The sequence below is a fragment of the Thunnus thynnus genome, chromosome 17, assembly GCF_963924715.1.
Source record: "Thunnus thynnus chromosome 17, fThuThy2.1, whole genome shotgun sequence".
In the NCBI taxonomy this organism is placed as follows: domain Eukaryota; kingdom Metazoa; phylum Chordata; class Actinopteri; order Scombriformes; family Scombridae; genus Thunnus; species Thunnus thynnus.
Genome location: NC_089533.1, coordinates 5,738,949 through 5,756,384, shown reverse-complemented (window position 1 = coordinate 5,756,384; position 17,436 = coordinate 5,738,949). Strand labels below are relative to the sequence as shown.

General features: G+C 39.7%; 1 protein-coding gene across 2 annotated transcripts in view; it reads right to left on the bottom strand.

Annotated features, from left to right (window-relative positions):
• mybpc2a (myosin binding protein Ca) overlaps window positions 1-17,436 on the bottom strand; it is a 57,037-nt gene extending 39,601 nt beyond the window's left edge. The window contains exons 1-3 of one of the 2 annotated variants that reach the window (XM_067616328.1): window positions 17,326-17,436; window positions 1,997-2,032; window positions 1,610-1,798 (exon numbers count right to left, since the gene is read on the bottom strand). In XM_067616328.1, the coding sequence (XP_067472429.1) occupies window positions 1,610-1,652 (43 nt within the window). In that variant the 5' untranslated portion in view covers window positions 1,653-1,798; window positions 1,997-2,032; window positions 17,326-17,436. Of the gene's footprint in view, window positions 1-1,609; window positions 1,799-1,996; window positions 2,033-9,840; window positions 10,281-17,325 lie in introns of those variants that run through there. The other variant, XM_067616329.1, reaches the window with a different exon arrangement.

Here is a 17,436-nt window from a genome sequence, read left to right as displayed (position 1 = left end):
CAGTTCAGTTCAATCAGGCATTGATTGTTTTGACAGTGGGAATCGGGATGTTTCAGAATTTCTCCACAGGAAATACATTTTTAAATGAAGGTGATATCACAGATGCTTTAGATGCTGACATTGATTGATCTTCTCTATATTAAAGGGGACATATCATGCACATTTCCAAGTCTATATTTATATTCTGGAGCTCTACTGGAATATCTTTGCATGATTTACAGTTCAAAAAACTCCTTATTTTTCATATACTGGTCCTTTATGTGGCTCCTAAGTTCAGCCTTAGTCTGAAACAGGCTGTTTTAGCTCCTGTCTCTTTAAGGCCCACCTCCTGATGAGCCCACTCTGTTCTGATTGGTCAGCTTCCGGAGGCTACATAAACAAACAACAGTAGTCTGATTTCACTTTTACTCAAAATATAAACTTCTCAAATACATCCATACGTGTTCAAGCCTGATCTGAAGTATGTGAGTGAACAACGCAAACAACCAGTGGAACAACTTCAGCGACAAAGGCTACGGGGAAGAGGAGCTAATTTTGCAAATGAAGCATTCAGAGCAGGTTGAAGCCCCGGCTTTTGACTTACAGGGAGCATTTTTATATATGTTCACCTCAAGTTTTGTACCTTTGACCATGTTTAATATAGACATCTGACAATATAACAATATATAAATAACAGAAAATCACAAAACGTATGATATGTCCCCTTTAAAAATTAAATAAGGCACACTTTAGCTCACTTTTCTAACTACCTAAATATATTTCTGCATTTTAAAAATGTCATTACAAAATTGAATAAACAAATAACCTGAAGAGATTAATTGTTTTAGTCACAAGCGTTGTCTTCCGTGTTTTATTTTAATATTAAAATATGATCACAATGTTTTACAATGGACTTGTCCTCCAGGAAAAGCAGTTAAACTAAATCAGTTTGTCACTCCTGACTATGATGCAAACTTTTATTTTTAGACATTAAGCTCTATGGCAAACTGAAAATCTTTTCTATAAATAAATAGGTGGCTAATTCTTCCCTCTAGTGTATAACACATCGCCTGAATGTGACGAACAACTCTTTTAAAATTGTACTTAATTGAACGAAGAACGGCACTGATCAAAGCCCTCAGCCTGTAGTCAGCACCCATAAGGTTTAAATGAGGAATGCTAACACTGCTAACGAGACACTTTTACAATGGTAGCTGAAGGACAAATGTGAAAGATTAATTTGCATGTGTGTGTATTGTACCACAGAATTAAGTATACCCAAGATAAAATAAGAAAGTCAAATATAGACACACACACACACACACACACACACATACATATACATACATAGAGTGTGATGCTAGCCCATAAATTAAACACCTTCTATTTTGCTCCTAACACCTAATTTAATTAGCATCTCTGGTACCTAAAATAAACGCCCTCGGTGCTAATAAAAGAATATCGAAGAGACACTGAACAGTAACTACTAGTGTGTGTGTGTGTGTGTGTGTGTGTGTGTGTGTGTGTGTGTGTTAGTGTGTATGTGTGTGTGGATCGTGCATCTCCACACTCAGTCCCATCGCCACAGAAGCTCGCTGCTTCTGTGTTTGTTTCATCTGTGTAGTCTTACCCTCCTCCTCCGCTGGCTTCTCTGAATGTGGGGAAAGACACATATCATTTTTGGAGATGAGAGAGAGAGATGATGATGATGCCACTGACGACGATGATGATTACGATGATAATCAACAGACAGTTATATCTATGGGACACACAGTCAAACAAAACACTAAATGCAGTGTGTCTTTCTTACCCTTCTTGTCTGAAAAGGAAAAGAGAGAAAGAAGAAAAATGTGTCAGAAAATGAATGAGGCGCTTTTATTAAAACATTTCCTTTTTTTTCAGTGGTTATTATAGTTTAACTGTATAATAGCTGATTAGTGTATGTGTAACTCAAGAATAAATTGGATTTGTAGAGCACAGCTTGTGGGCTCAGATTGGATGTCATGAAGGCACTCACCAGCAGGGGCTGCTGCAGCCTTATCGCCCTTGGCTGCTGCAATTAAACAACAATTATGTAAATTAATTTGTACATCCTCATTATTTCATATCAGACAACACCAGCAGCACGGCATTTGGATAGTCACGGCTTTAAGAGCCGAGACTCAGTAAACTGTTTAAAGAGCCACATCTTGTGATCTGAATCCCGAGTCCTCAGAAGACAATAACTAATAATAATTTCTATACATAACTGAAGGCGCTTGTTCATTGCTCTATTTGTCTGCAATGCTTTTATATATGTATATATAGATATATGCATCCTTCTGAGCAATATGTACACAAATCTGAAGAACCACACAGCAGATAAACACTCTACAAATAGAAATCAGACATCTTTATAAATATACAAAACTGCACAAAATATACACTTCTAAATAAACAGTTTCATTTTAATAACATAAACACACATTCACAAGTACCCGCATAGGGAAACTACATTCAGGCAACCTTGCTTTGTGCACCTCTCCTTGATTTCTGTAGGGTTCGCCTCTGGCAAAAGAGAGAATATTGGATTTCAACAGGGGAATAGTGCATGATTCAAATGAGGCATGGTTTACAGAAACAGCGGGGCTGAGATAAATATAAGTAAGTTTTTCAGAGATCATGAGGAATAATTGGGCTTAAAAAAAATCTGAAAGGGGCGGCCTCAAGACAAAAATGCTTTTGATAGGATAAGTACATCAAAGTTCCAGGATCCCAGATCTAGGTTACTTTAGAGGCTCAAGGGTGTCTAATGAGATGGCAGATTAGGCATGAGTTTCTGTCTGCCAGACAAACTAAAGCACACAGCTGCACAGTAATAATTCAAGTTGGTAGAATTCGCATTTTAACCGTCTATTTCAATAATTTCACAAGTCTGTGCCCTCATTAGGGCTCCGGTTTAAATGTTAAAAAAGGTTTCAGTGCCTCGCTTCGCCTAAAGGGTAGAATTGAAGCAGCAAAGCGTATTAAAGGGCCCCTGCCACAGACATGAATAAGGACATCATCATGACAGCTATCACTCCAACCCAACAACAAGCCACAAGTGGTAAGAGCAAGTGTCCCATGAGCCTACTAAACACTGGGTCTAAGATATCAAGGCTCGGCCTTGGCACTCTGCTTGTGCTCAAGGCTGGCACACCATGTCTGGCATACTGGTGGAGAGGAGGGGGGAGGTGGGGGGGGGGCAACACTTCTATTTTGGATAAGGTTTGTTTTTCAAGCAGCAATCTGTTAATGCCTCTCTCAGCACTTCAATCCAAGAGGGGATCTGTGACGCACCAGGCAGTAAAAACTTTCTTTAGGGACGGGTTCCTGCTGAAGCATCTATCTCACCCGTCTAAATCAGAGGAAAGTCGGTCACTGAACTGCTGACTATTTACTGTAGGTGTTCTTCTGATCCTCAGTCTTTCATGGGGCATTTTAGCGCTTACCGAGCAGGATTTAATCTCTGACTCGTCATTACATAATTGAAGACAGAAGGCGGGTTTGTGTTTGAAAAAAACAACCGTCACCCTGAGAGACAACTGGGACGGTAAATAAATGTCATAAAATCACCATGGAAACAGCCACCTGCTGTTTCCAGATACGTGTGATTAATAATATAACTGTTTAACCAGAAACATCCTGAAATTCAAAAATGTGTGTGCTACAATAGAAAAGAAGTGGACCAGGGTAAATCTCATATGAATTTTACTACATGCTATCAAACCCCAGTAGCATGAAAGTAAAATGACTACATGTGATGTTTCTGAACACATCCTTCAATCTCAGTTGTCAGAAATGAGACAAATAAGCTTGCTCAGCCCCTCGCTCCTGTAATGTCACACTAATATGAAATCAGTATGAATAAAGAAACAGAGAAAAGGTGAATATGATATCACTCTGATATTGTTTGATGGTGACAGAGTATTTACTGACTAAAAATCGGTTATATAAAGCTCGCCTAGATGTAGAAAGTTCCAGTTGTCACACAGTCAGAGCCTCATTTATTGTCAGTTCCAGGCTGCACATCAATAAAAAATTTCAAATGAGAGTTTTGGTTCACCGGTGTCAAGATCTGAGAGAAAGATATCGCTGCTTAGAAACTCATATTTGACTGTCTTGAACCTTAGGAGTGGTATATGTGGTGTGACATTTTTAACAACTTTAACAGCGCTAATTAAAGCTGCAACTGTTGCCGGGGAAAGACTGAAGACTAAACTGAAAAAATTTAGTTTAAGCTCTCCTAAACAATACATGAATAAAACAAATGTTTTGGTCACACAGTAAACTGGGAAGAAACACCTTGAAGAGCTGGAAGAGATTAGACTTGCTAATGTCTGAGAGATAAAAAAATAGTCTAATTCATATTCCGACTGACAACCTCTTATTGCATCATAACTTGAAAATATGATGACAAAACATCACAAACATAAAATCTTTTTACCCTCCGGCTGGGTGCTGTCTCACTGCAAAGAGGCAAGGTGGTGAGATTCTCAGCAATCACTGTGCATTTTCCCTCCATTACTTCCAGCAAACAGTCTGTGTGCAGTAAATTGAGTTTCCACAAAAGAATTTTTAGACCATCAAGGTCACTGCTACCTCTTCTACGGATGATTACACAGGGATTTTATACATGTTATTAGGATCATCCTTTCATATCTTATTTATAAACTGTTCACTGCTCAGTGCTGCCTGTTTTTTTTTCCCATTTGGAAAGTTTACAACGTGAAGTTTGGTATCTGGCAAGTGCTTTGGAATTTTCTGCATGTCCAAAGTGGAAAGATTTTATGACCAAAGGGGGAGGGGATGCAAATGATTACCTCACATCAAATATTTCCCCCAGAGAAAATATTTAAAGCTGTTCAAGTGCATATCTATGTTGGCAGCTCCAAGTGGCAATGAGTGTTTGAAAAAAAAATTGAATATTCAGAGGTAACAAGGATGGGATGTGATGTGTAAAATACACACCGAACACTTGTGTTTACCATAGGATGCCAGCGGGACAAAAGAAGTAAAAAGTTAAACACTGGTGAGTCTCTCTGAACAGAGTACACACTCTCTTGCTGGTTAGGAAACTATTTATATTCGTGCTCATTACAGAGTTAATATGTTGAAAATGACAGGCCTTGAGTGTTTTTAGTGTTGATATTTTTAAGAGACTCTCATGGCGTCGTTTTCTGCTGCAGCAGGCAGCTGATTTCAGAGAAAAAGCTCTGAAAACCCGACTGTACACTACCTGCAGAGACAGTTAGCTGTAGACTATCTGGTGAATATAGTGGAGCGTTTAGCAGCTAGAGAGCCAGATATTTCCCTCAGGAGTTGGCAGAGAGCAAAAACAGAAGCTAAAAGAGAGTGAATATTGGACTAACATTCACCAGGTGGACAGAAACACAACTTCAAATGAATGATAATGTCGTTCCCTATCTGCTGGATGTTTAAATAAGAAAATGTTTCCTAAAAGTTCAACATAACTTAAAAATCTGATGATATTTTGTGTCCACAACTTTTTTCCGTTGCCCCCAAGAGGTCAAAAAAATCAGTTAAAGGACCAGTGTGTAGAATTTAATGGCATCTAGCAGTGAGATTACAGATTGTAACCAACTGAATACACTTCCTGCTCCCCTCCCAAGTGTGTAGGAGAACCTACAGTGGCTGCGAAACTCACGAAAAACACGAAAGGCCCTCTCTAGAGCCAGTGTTTGGTTTGTCCATTCTGGGCTACTGTAGAAACATGGCGGTGAAACATGGTGGACTCCACAGAAGAGAACCTGCTCCCTATGTAGATATAAAGGGCTCATTTTAAGGTAACAAAAACACTGTGACTCTTATTTTCAGGTGATTATACACTAATTAAAACATGCTCATCAATATTATATTCCATTTCTGCTGAGTCAGTTCCACTAGATGCCACTAAATTCTACACACTGCACCTTTAATGCAGGTTTACGGACAGAATTTTGGCCTCAGAGGAAAAGTCAGAATCAAAAAGTTATTACAATTCAAGCTCAGGGGGCCACGATTGTGTGTACCAAATTTCACATCAATGTATCCAAAAGTGGTCAAGGCATTTTACTCGAAACCACAATGTCATCTTCAAGGTTCATCATCAACCATGAATGTCTTTACGAAATTTTGAATATTTCTATCAAATTTCATGGAAATGCATCCAATAGCTGTCAACACATTTCACTAAAAAACAAAAATGTTAACTTTGTGGCGGCATTAGAAGGAAAGTCAGAGGATCACCAAAGTCAGAAGGATTCATCCTCTGGGGAAAATGAATATTTGTACCAAATTTCATTTCAATCCACCAAATAGTATAGAGGTTTCATATCAGGCTATATTAAAGATGTTCACACCAAACGCCGAGACCAGAGAGATGAGCAGACAACTAACAGGAGTTTATTTCATTACACACAAACATACAGAATTCAGAAAATCATCAATGCAGCTCCCCTTCAACTCCACACCCACATCTATTTATACCAAAGGCGGACGTGACTCTCTGCTTATGTTTTTTTGGCACTTTCGTGAGCCAAATGATCACTTGGACTTTGACCAATGGGTGTAGATGTCTCTGCATCATTTGGACATTTCTTAATTTCTGCTGTGTGTGTGTGTGTGTGGTGTACTTTGCTCCCCCCCTTTTCCTAATATTTCCAGGGATCTCCTGTTTATGTGGTGGCCTAACGCTTTTTGGATGGGTCAATGACCGGCGTAGGTCAAGCCGATCTGGTAAAAGTTTTCCCAGAAACTGTAACCAGTTCTGTAATCAGAACTTTCGCCTATCCATTGGTGTTGTGTAACCCTTAGTGTTTTGTGTATTACTTAGTACAATTCCACACACTCATCATATTTTCGCCTCTACAATAGCTGTCAAGTCTGGACCAAAGTTGTGGACCGACTAAGACTGCCGCCATCGCCATCCCTAGAGCCACGCTGCTAGTATGGCTAAAAATTACCAGTATGTAAGGAAATGATGGGAAGCTATGATCTTGGTCGAAAAAAAGCTGAATACAGGCTTTAGTTTTCATCAGTCCCATACCCGACTCTGATATTTAATTTGGGCAGATAGGGCAAATCTGCAGCATCTCAATTAGTGAAGGTATGACGTTTTTCTCTAGTGTAGCTCTACTTTGCGATTTAGGCTGATAAGATGGGTGTATTTTTTACAAAAAAACCTTAGCTAGTGCAGCTTTTAAAACCATTTTTTTCCCTGTAATTATCCATAAATGACCTGTTTCTCCTTCAGCCCACTTTATGAGGTGCTCTCTCCGTTTGCTGTCAGCTCTTCCTCTATCACAGGCCCGTCTGGTCTGCTCTGTAGGAAAAGCTCTGCTAAGTCACAACCAAGACAACTTTGACCCTTGAACTCTCCGTGCTAATGCTGAAGGTAATACACAGCTGATGAACACTGTCTGTGTGGATCCATCTCCGCTCTCATTACCATCTACGCTTCATTGTCAGTCTTCCCTGGTCTAGATACTGTAATTTTACTCTCCAGCTGTCTGTTTCCTTGTCTTCCAGGTATCTGTTAAATGAATAATGTCTCTCGCGGTCTCCATTCCTTCCTCCTTTTCACTTAATGCAAATCCCTACTCTCAGCATTTTTCTTCCCACCGTTTCTTTGTCCTACTTTAATCTGATTCAACTTTCTTTTGAAGAAAAAAGAGAAAAGGAGTTGAGCGGGATGGAGAACGAAGAGGTGGAAAGTAAAACGGGTTGAGAGATGAAGAATGAACTGGGTCAGCTGGGGTCAAGGATGGCGTGAAGCCTTAACGTTAAGAGCCTGAGGATTGGGTTCTTCACTGGAGGGGGGGGGGAGGTGAGCTATACACAGTTTATATATATAACAAATATCATGTGAGATGATTGCTGAAAGAGGATTTAATTTACTCAGTTTTCGCTGACCCTGTCATTTTAAATACACACATTACTTCATGCTGTGTTTTTATTTCCAAAAGATTATCACTGTATAATTTTAAACTCTCGAGGGCCTTAATCCTTTACAATATGGATCTGACCATAAACTGATTAAGATTAAGCAAATGTCATAATACCTAAAGTGAGACACAGGAGGTGTGTGTGTGTGTGTGTGTGTGTGTGAAAAAGATATGCGTTGGCTATTGAAGCTCAGTTATAGAGCTGAACACTAACAGTGGGTTGGGGATTAGTTTCTGACCACAGATAGGCTACTAAAAAATGCATGCACTCTTGATTCTTCAAGGTGCTTAGAATATAATCATCCACTAAATGGCATGTAATGTTCTATATATATTGCACTGGATTACAGTTCATGTATTACTCATAATTTTGAGCTGTAAAACAGTGTAGTGTTAGTTTGTTTGTTGTACCAGTCATGACATAAAATTAACACTTTACTCAGTGTGGTGTACGATGCAATTCGTCAATTATCAGGTTGTTCATGATTCATTGTTGATTTGTTCCTTAGTTACTACCCAAGCAGCAACTACCACGGCTTGAGACTGAAGCCAATGTGGAAGTATCAGATTGCCCCCCCACCCACATCCAACCCCTGTGTCTGCCCACACAGATCTGCTGTGTAGGCGTCGATTGACAGCTGTGATTGACGGTTCGCTCACCCACAGCTCTCTCCCGGCTCCGGGATCCGCACTGAGTCGGACTATTGTCGCAATATTTCTGTAAGTTTAATGTTACTTGATAACAATACCTGTCCTGTTAGTACAATGTAGCTAAAGTAGCTAACGTTAGCCCAAGCATGCAGTGCTTGGTGTTCGATGGTAAATTAGCGTTAGCTTGGGTCCAAGGTAGCGGGTTTCTTCTCCAGTCAGATTCTGCAAAATAATTTCAATTAATAGTTTGCTACAAAAGAGATGACTGGACTACATTAATCAAAAATATGGAAATAAATTCAGCTTGGTCCCAGCCGTGCCAAAAGTCAACCACCTTTCTTGGATTTTCTGTTGATGGGTTTTTATCGACTGTATACTACCCACCCGTTGGTTTAGAGAGGCGAAGCCCAGAGTTGCTGCTTATGGTCAGCACCATCTTTTCCATTTGGAGCCACGACCTTCCAAATAAGGGTGTTGCCTTTAAAACTCACTCCGCTACCTCAGACCCAAGCTAACGCTAGCTTTCTGAGAACACCAAGCAGTGCACTCTTGGGTTAACGTTAGCTGCTTTAGCCAAATTGTGCTAACAATAATCAAGTAATATTAAACTTAGTAGCAGTAGCAGGTGAGCTAACTATCAATCACAGCTGTCAATCAATGCCCACATGGCAGACGTCAAAGCTACTATAAGTCTTCAGATATTATTAACGGAGCAATAATTTCCAAATTGACCACCAGCACACTTATTAGAGGGCCTGAATTCAGAGATTGAGACTATTATGAGTCGTAGAAAAAATTATTGACTGTTTCTAGTGAGAAGAAGATGCTTTTTGAATGGGAGTCTGTTGGTGCATCATTGGGGATATTGCACTTTAAGGTGCTTCCAAACTGGCTTCAGCCTCAAGCCGTTGTAGTTGGCAATTGGTTTTTATAGATGGCGCTCCCGTTTCCTAATAAGCCATGGTGGCTATTGGTTACCACTTCTTATGGTAATTGCCAGAGTGCTACCAGCAGCTTTCATAAACTGGGCATCAATCAGTTCACCATTTCTTCTGTCACATTATAATCTATAATTAATACAGTAAGATGTACATTTATTCATACATTAACATGCTGGAGACAATTACAATGAGAGCCAACGATCTGTATGATGTCATCTCAGGAAGATTTTACAATACACCTGAAAACAAATAATAAATAATACTTTATAATACTAAAAAACAATGATTTACAGTACAGAGCTCACCCTCCACTGAATATCTCTCTCCCCTCTCTGTCTCTCACTATCTCTCTTGCGCTCTCGTACCGCTTTGCTTTTGAAGGGTAACCTCTGTGGAATGTGCTTCGTTAATCTCTCTTGACATTTCCCTGTCTTCCTTTGCTGCGTACGTCTCTTGCTTGTTCAGTCGGTTAAGCCAAAAGAGTCAGGCCAAGCCAAACATTTGAATCTTGAAATCTTTTCTCTCTCATCGTCGAACAAAGTCAAAAAGGGCACAAATTCCTCATATGAATTTGTTTGAATATGTGTTTTGATGCTAGATACAGAGCAGCTGTCTCTTTAAAGTCAGATACATCTATTGCAGCCGCCGAGGAACGCAGCACTTAAGTGGTTTTGTTTTTGTTGGAGCTTGATGTTTGAGGACTGCTGAATACATTAAGTCACTTAAGCGTGTCTACAACCGTAAGCTATGGCAACAGCAGACGTGTTAACTAGAGACTGGGGCCAGCATGGCCTCTTCTCTCACTGAGCATAATGCCAATTGGTGGTAACATATTCCCACTGCTCATACTTAGTTAATGCAGCCTCGTGCCCTTTTACACAGCGCCACAGTTGCACCCGTCTACACCGGACACACAAATGCCAGTGACAGGTGAAACTATAAGCTCATATTACCACGTGTGTTCATTAGCGTGTAGCTGTGCACACGCAAATCCTACAAGTAGCACGTTGCAGTTTAAATAGAGTCAGACTTTCTCTGGAGCAACAATGGTTTACTCAAAGTCTTCCTCAGAATACATTCCTGTATTACTCACATTATTTACTAGACATAATATTTCCTAAAGATCATAAAAGTTTCCTTTTTGTAGCTGATGTGTCAAAACAGGGGAGGTGTGATCTACAGCTCAAGATGTCTTGAGAAATGTTTGGTAGGAAATAAGCATATAAATATATATATATACATATAATATGCAGCGTAGACTTTATTCCGTGAGCTGACATTTCTGCAACAGTGTGCTTTCTTCAGAGCATAAAGGATAAAGCATAACATCATATTTATAGCTTCCAAGACAACTGGATGTGAAGTAAATAAACCGCTGAATTAAATTAATCCACACAGTATAAGCAGTTGGCCTCATTCTTAAATAATTTGATCCTGCAAAAGTAGACGTACAACATTTTTATAAGGTAAGCTCATTTCTTACTGTAGAATAAACATCAACTCCGATGTGAAAAGCTAAACATTAACATTTTCACCTGAGCAATGAGAGTATAAATAAGAGCAAAAAAACAGATTAAATATTTATGTCTCAGTATACAATTAGACATGAACCCAAATAAGTTAATTAGATAGAAGAGAAATCAGAAAAGTATGGATAAAGATATTCAGCATATTGTGAATTAATGATGTTTGGGTTTAAAAACAAAAGAAGGGACAATAAAGCAAGTAAAATAATTAAATGTTACTGTTATGGGTAAAATACTCCTACTCACTGTATATGTATAAGACTTGGGTTAAGGCAAAAGAATAAATATTATGTTACTTCAGCTGTTCCTCAAATATTTAAGTAGATAACTATCTGGGACTGGTAACAAGAACCTCAAATATACCATATAGTGAGATTAAATGCAAAAAATATACACTAAAAGTTTATTAGTCGACAGATGGAGGCTGGAAAGACAAAAGCCCTGAGCTCTATCATCATCGCACAACATCAAACTGGAGACGTCTCATGTACAGATGCTTCTAGAAGTTTGTTCTCTGTGTATTAAACACAGAATCAACTGGGATTCTTAAAATTAATATTCAGTTGAAGTAGACCAGAGCCGAGTGGAGGCATAAGAGACGATTATTATGCAGCCATATCATAGTAAGCTTGTTAGCTTTGTTGATTTTGAAAATAAAATGTCTCCCGCTATTCGCCGGCTAACTTCAAAGAATCGTTGGCTCCGCCCAGCGAGAGTAACTAAACCAATCAGATTTCTTCTGCTTTATGAGCAGCTCTCCTTCAGAGTGATGTTTCTTTAATATCTAAAACTCCAATCCGCTCCGATTTATACGCGTGTTTGCGAGTGCCATTCAACAGGGAATCCCTCAATGCTTTAAAAGCACCTTAATCCCACTTTAAATGCAACTCATTCCATTATTATGCCCCATGATCACACGCGGCCAAGCCGCCGCCGCTACTGCACTTAAACCGCGCGATGGTGTGACTGAGATGTCTTTTTATATTTGCATAATATTCAAACGTACATCAAAATGAGGAATATTGGCAGTAGAGCATAAAGAGAAGATTAAAATTCAAACACTCTATTTATAAAACTGAGTATGCGGATGAGTATCAATGGTATTATTGGCACTTGGCTGGCATCCATGCTGGGGGCAGAGCATGACTGATGGAGTTTCACCATTTTATGACGGGGATGGAGAGCGATGCTGTCGGCAGAATCGGGGTACACTTAAGCCTCTGCTCTCCCTACATCATTTGCCAAGTTAATTTGCCATTCTTGATCATCTGTATCTGTATGTGCTGAATAAAGTATCACCTCCTATAGGAGGAGGAGAAGGTAAAGGAGATAAACTCGGGGTAATGATTCAATAGTAGCTCGACACGCAGATTAGTGACGGATGTTGTAAAAACCAGCGTCGATGTTGTAATCGTCATATCGAAAAACAGCAAACACACAAGTCTGCTTTGAGCGTTTCATCGAGTCTCACAGCAGTCAAATCTATTTTTAACAGAATTTTTTTAAAAATCAGGTCAGCTTAAAACTTTAATAGATCCACTTAGGAGCAATTTACTGACACCTGACAAGCACATTTACTGAAAAAAAATATATTTAAACACGCTCCCAAAACTCTGAATAATATCAGAAGATGCATTTCTGAGCCCTGAAACCATGTTGAGGTTAGATTTTAAGAAACAGAAATTACACCCAGCAGCTGTTGATTTGGATTAACCAAATGTCAGTTTCCTTATCTTGACTGTGGCCTTTCACCAGTTACTGAAAGAAAGGAGCTCGCAGTTTTTAAAATACACAGACCAGGAATGGAACAGGAGAGATGATTACGTATTTGGATGACCTACTTTTTGTTTTTTGGTTGCTGAGCTTCAGCTAGTAGGGAGGGAAAAAAATTGAATATGTTGAATATTTTAAATGTTTTTTAAAAGATTCTTTACCTCTTAAACATGTATGAGATCTTTTTAAAGGTGCTTTGAATAAGCTTTACAAAAACTTGTCCTTGCATGGATTAAAAAGCTATAATTACAATTGATTTCCGAAAGGATTTAATGGGTTGAAGTGATAAAATATGAGGAATTATCGGACATGCAAACTCACATCACAATTAAATTCATATGCAAACATTTTGAATATACTTTAATCTGAGCAATGAAGTTGAGCTGAAGCATTTAGTGGATTCATTGATCAACATCATTGATTAACTTGACTTTTAAGTCATTTTTTAAGCAAAAACATGACCTTCTGTGATAGTAAATTGAGTATTTTGGGATTTTGCACAGTTGGTGGGACAAAACAAGCAATCTGAAGACGTCACCTTGACATTTTTTCTATTTTCTGACGTTAAACAGTTTATCAATGAATCAAGTAAATAATCTGCATAATCAACAGTGGGATCAAATGAGTTAGACTACACTGACTACGCTCTTATTGCTACTATTAGTAGTCATCTTGTGTTGATTATACTGCTATTACTCTATTCTTCTCATTCTTTCCTGTCTTTCATCCTGATCTCTGAAGCATGCGTTGAGCTCTACAGGGACCTTTCTACTAAGAAAAAAAAGGTCACTAATAATGTTTCTCCCACCGAGTTGAGTTCATAAATCTTTAAAGGTGCTGACATTCCTGTGTTATTTAGTCTGCGTGCGTGCTGTAATGGTCATGCATTTAGCCTGTTGTAACTGAGGACTGAGGGATTAGACATGCAAGCCTGTAGAGGGAATGTGAGAGATGGGATGGCCGTATATAACGCGAGGTTATAGTGATGATGATAAGAATTATGGCTGTTTGGATTCCACTAGTGATGTCTTTCTCCCCCCCTCTTCCTCTCCTTTTTCCTCTCTGCCCCACATGAGGATGAAGATTTATGGATGAACAAGGGAGGAGAAAGGAAGGGATTTGGTAATAGGGTTGGAAGAGGAATAAAAAGGGGGTGCGAAACTGAAGATTAGATTTTATGGCACCGCTGTAAACTTTCCTGACGATTTAAATGAATTCTTATTATGTGAATAAAGCAGTCTCAACATAAGAAAACAATTGCTAAATGCAACTCTCATTTAGGGATGAGGAATCTGTGGTGTTCGGTAAACAAAGGCGGCTCTAAATACCGTATTAAGCTGTCATCCACTTCAGCTTTCCATTCATTTCCTTTTGTCTTCCAGCTCGCATCAACACAGCCTGTGCTCCAAATAGGCCAAGGCCTCTCTCAAATCACAGAGGAAGCTTTTTAGAATGAGGGATAAATTCTGGGTGTGTATCCATAGCCAGCACAACACACCGATTTGGCTGCGTTCAAAGAATCTTTGTTAATGATATATCAGGGCTCAGTTAACTTTTCACACTCTCTTTGTAGGACCTCGCAGCACAGTTGCTTGACTCTGCATCTGTCTGTAATCCATCAAGCTGCGGGCGCATACCTGCGAGAACTCGATGATGGCCTTGGTATGAGGTAATGCTACACTGGGCCAGTTGTGAAACATGCGGTTGGAGGGTTGAGGGGCCGCGGGTTCACAAGACGTTAGCCTGAAGTGTATAGACGCGACAGGGGGTTTAACCTTCTACGAAACAACTGCTGCACGCGAATAAAAAAAACAAGACGGACTCGTGGATTCAGGCATCGCTGTAGGTGTCGAATCTGCCCCGTCCTAAGAGAGGAGGGAGGGGTGTTTGGGGTAAAAGATGCTAGCCTCTGGCAGTGTTACTGGTAATTAAAAATTGTGTTGTTATTTCTGGAGCAGCACCAGCCAACCGCCACCCTGGCACCCTGCAACTATCAACATCAATACTGGTGCTGCACAAGGTCTAATTACTCTGTAAGTGGCTCATTGCAAAGATCCCACTGGTTCATCAGACAAAAGAGGCAACAATCCATAGCTGTTGTGAAAGAGGGTGATCCTGCCAGCCTGTTTTTTTTTTTAAATGTGGGTCAACCATGAGCTAACGAAGTGGGTATACTCCTCCCTCTCTAAAGGGGTCTTTCCCCCTCATGCATCCACAAGGCCACAGCCACCCATCCTTTACATCAGAACTATTCTCGTGGCTGTTTATTGGGATGCGTGCTTCTTTCAGATCCCCAACGGCTCCTCGAGTCCTCGAGCAAGACGCCACCGAGGGGGAGAGTCACATGAGCTTTTAACCAGCTGATCGACAGGGGCAGAGGGGCTCCAAAACTGAGAAAGTGTGATGAAGTTCAAGAGAGGGGCAACAATCTGGGATGGGTGGAAACACAAGAACAAGAAGAGCCTGCAGAGAAGGTGGTGTCGGGAATATGATACGTGTGATGTCAGGACACTGGATTGGTGACACATTAGTGTGGATGGAATTACTTCATGATGGAGAATAAAAAGGGAAAGGGTATATTTCAGATCACATGTGGACCAAATGTGTACTTTTAAGGCACTAAGACAGACGTCTCGTGTTTTTAGCAAAAAGTATTTTTGATTTTATCCGGCGGACTGAAGAAAGAGCTCTATAAGCTAAAGGCTGCAGAGAATTTTTTTATCAACCCTTGTGATACTTTGACTGAAATCCACAAAAAACGGGAGCTCTGACTTTTTCCACACAATAACGATAGCGATATGGTGAACTTCCTGCAGATTGGCGAGGGGTAGATGGATGCCGGCGGAGGAGACAGCGAAACAGAATGAGGGAGGCAATCAGGGTCAGATAGATTAGGTGTCTGAGGTGCAGAGATACGTACGCAAGGTAGTTACACCTGACTTGACAGAGGTCCCTCTGACAAATCATCCCGCTCATCTCTCCGCTTTCATCTGTTTCCCTCCTGCCATCTTTTCCCTCCTTCCCTCATGCATGCGTGCGCTCCTTTCTCGGGTTTCAGGGCGACCGGTTGATTTATGATGCTTTGAGGTGGTTGTTGACAAAGGCGGAGCATATTTTAAACCTCATGACTGATACAAACATTACGACATACACTACCGGCGTGTACAGTTTAATGTCACAATATTAACACTGTTGCATCAATGGTTGGTTAATGTTTCAGCGCTGAGGTTATTAAATGTTGTGCTGCATACAGTATATGGTAAGCTGTTGCTACACTCGTTGTTCATAATGAAATAAGGCCCTTATTTGTACACCTGACATGTTTTTCAATTTTTTCATTAAATTATTTCCTTATTTGTAGTGATAGTGGAATAAAAACCAAATGCTGTGGCACAACAAGTGTTCATTTAGCATGATATTCTTTTAAGATATAAACACACATTAAGAATAAGCACTTGATTAGCACTTTGTATAAGACATAATCACAGGAAATAATGACATCTACAGAAGCAGTCAGTTTCTTGAGTTACTCGGACTCTCTGGTAGTGTTACTACAGCAGCGGGGCTTTATGTATCTAACCTTGAACCTTATGTCAGACAGAAAGCGTGCTGACTTTTGCCCCCTTCGACATTCCTGCTTTCCTCAGCTTAACGAACCTCGATGACCTACGCGGATTCCCTCATGAGATCGATTATCACTACCATTAATGGCTCCCTTTCCAAGCCTTTCTATATATCTCTCTCTACCACTTCATCTCATATGACTGATTTAAACTAATAAAACAAACACTACCTCAACAAAAGTCTAACACATTATATTTTCCTTTTTAAAACAACATAAATATTTCTTATTGAGACAGTTAATAAAGAGCTAAAATTGACGTTCGCATCCTGCTACCCCTTTGATCTTTTGCATTTCTGTCATCATTTGTTAAAACATTATTCTCATAAACTTACTGTAGCTCCAAGAACATTGTCAGTAAAAGAGGAACCTACATATAGTACCAGTCAAAAGTATGTAGTACCAGTCCAAACTTTTGACTGGCACTATATAAGGACACTGAGGTTGAGTTTGTAAAGACATAAGCATGTAACTATCTAACTCTTACCACAGATAACTCAGTAATATTCATGTTTAACAACTGTGACACACATGCACACAAATAAACTGCATATCAGAAGTATCTTCACTATATTAGAGGTGACACTTATCCTCCTTTTTTGTTGTCCTTCCTTTGTGTTACATTGTTACCACTGGACTAAAATTAATAAAGTACTAATAATCTGTATAGAAGCTTTGATGCTTCGTGATCAATGGTGAAGTTACAAGCATTTGATCAAAAACGGGTTAAAATCGTGTGTTAAAAGAAAATGTTTTGTTATTTCCTTTTTTCACTCGTCTGAACATCACATCTGAACACTTGTCAACTTCCACTTTTGTTTTTAGATCAGTGAGATTCTGTTATAATCCTACAGGTTGGACCAGCTTACCTGGCGTCTTGGGCACAGGCATGTCTGTGTCTTTTTATAGTGATTCCTCCTGAAAGCGTCTTCCTCCTTCCTTGTCTATGGATCTGCCTGCATTTCCTCCTTCATCCCCTT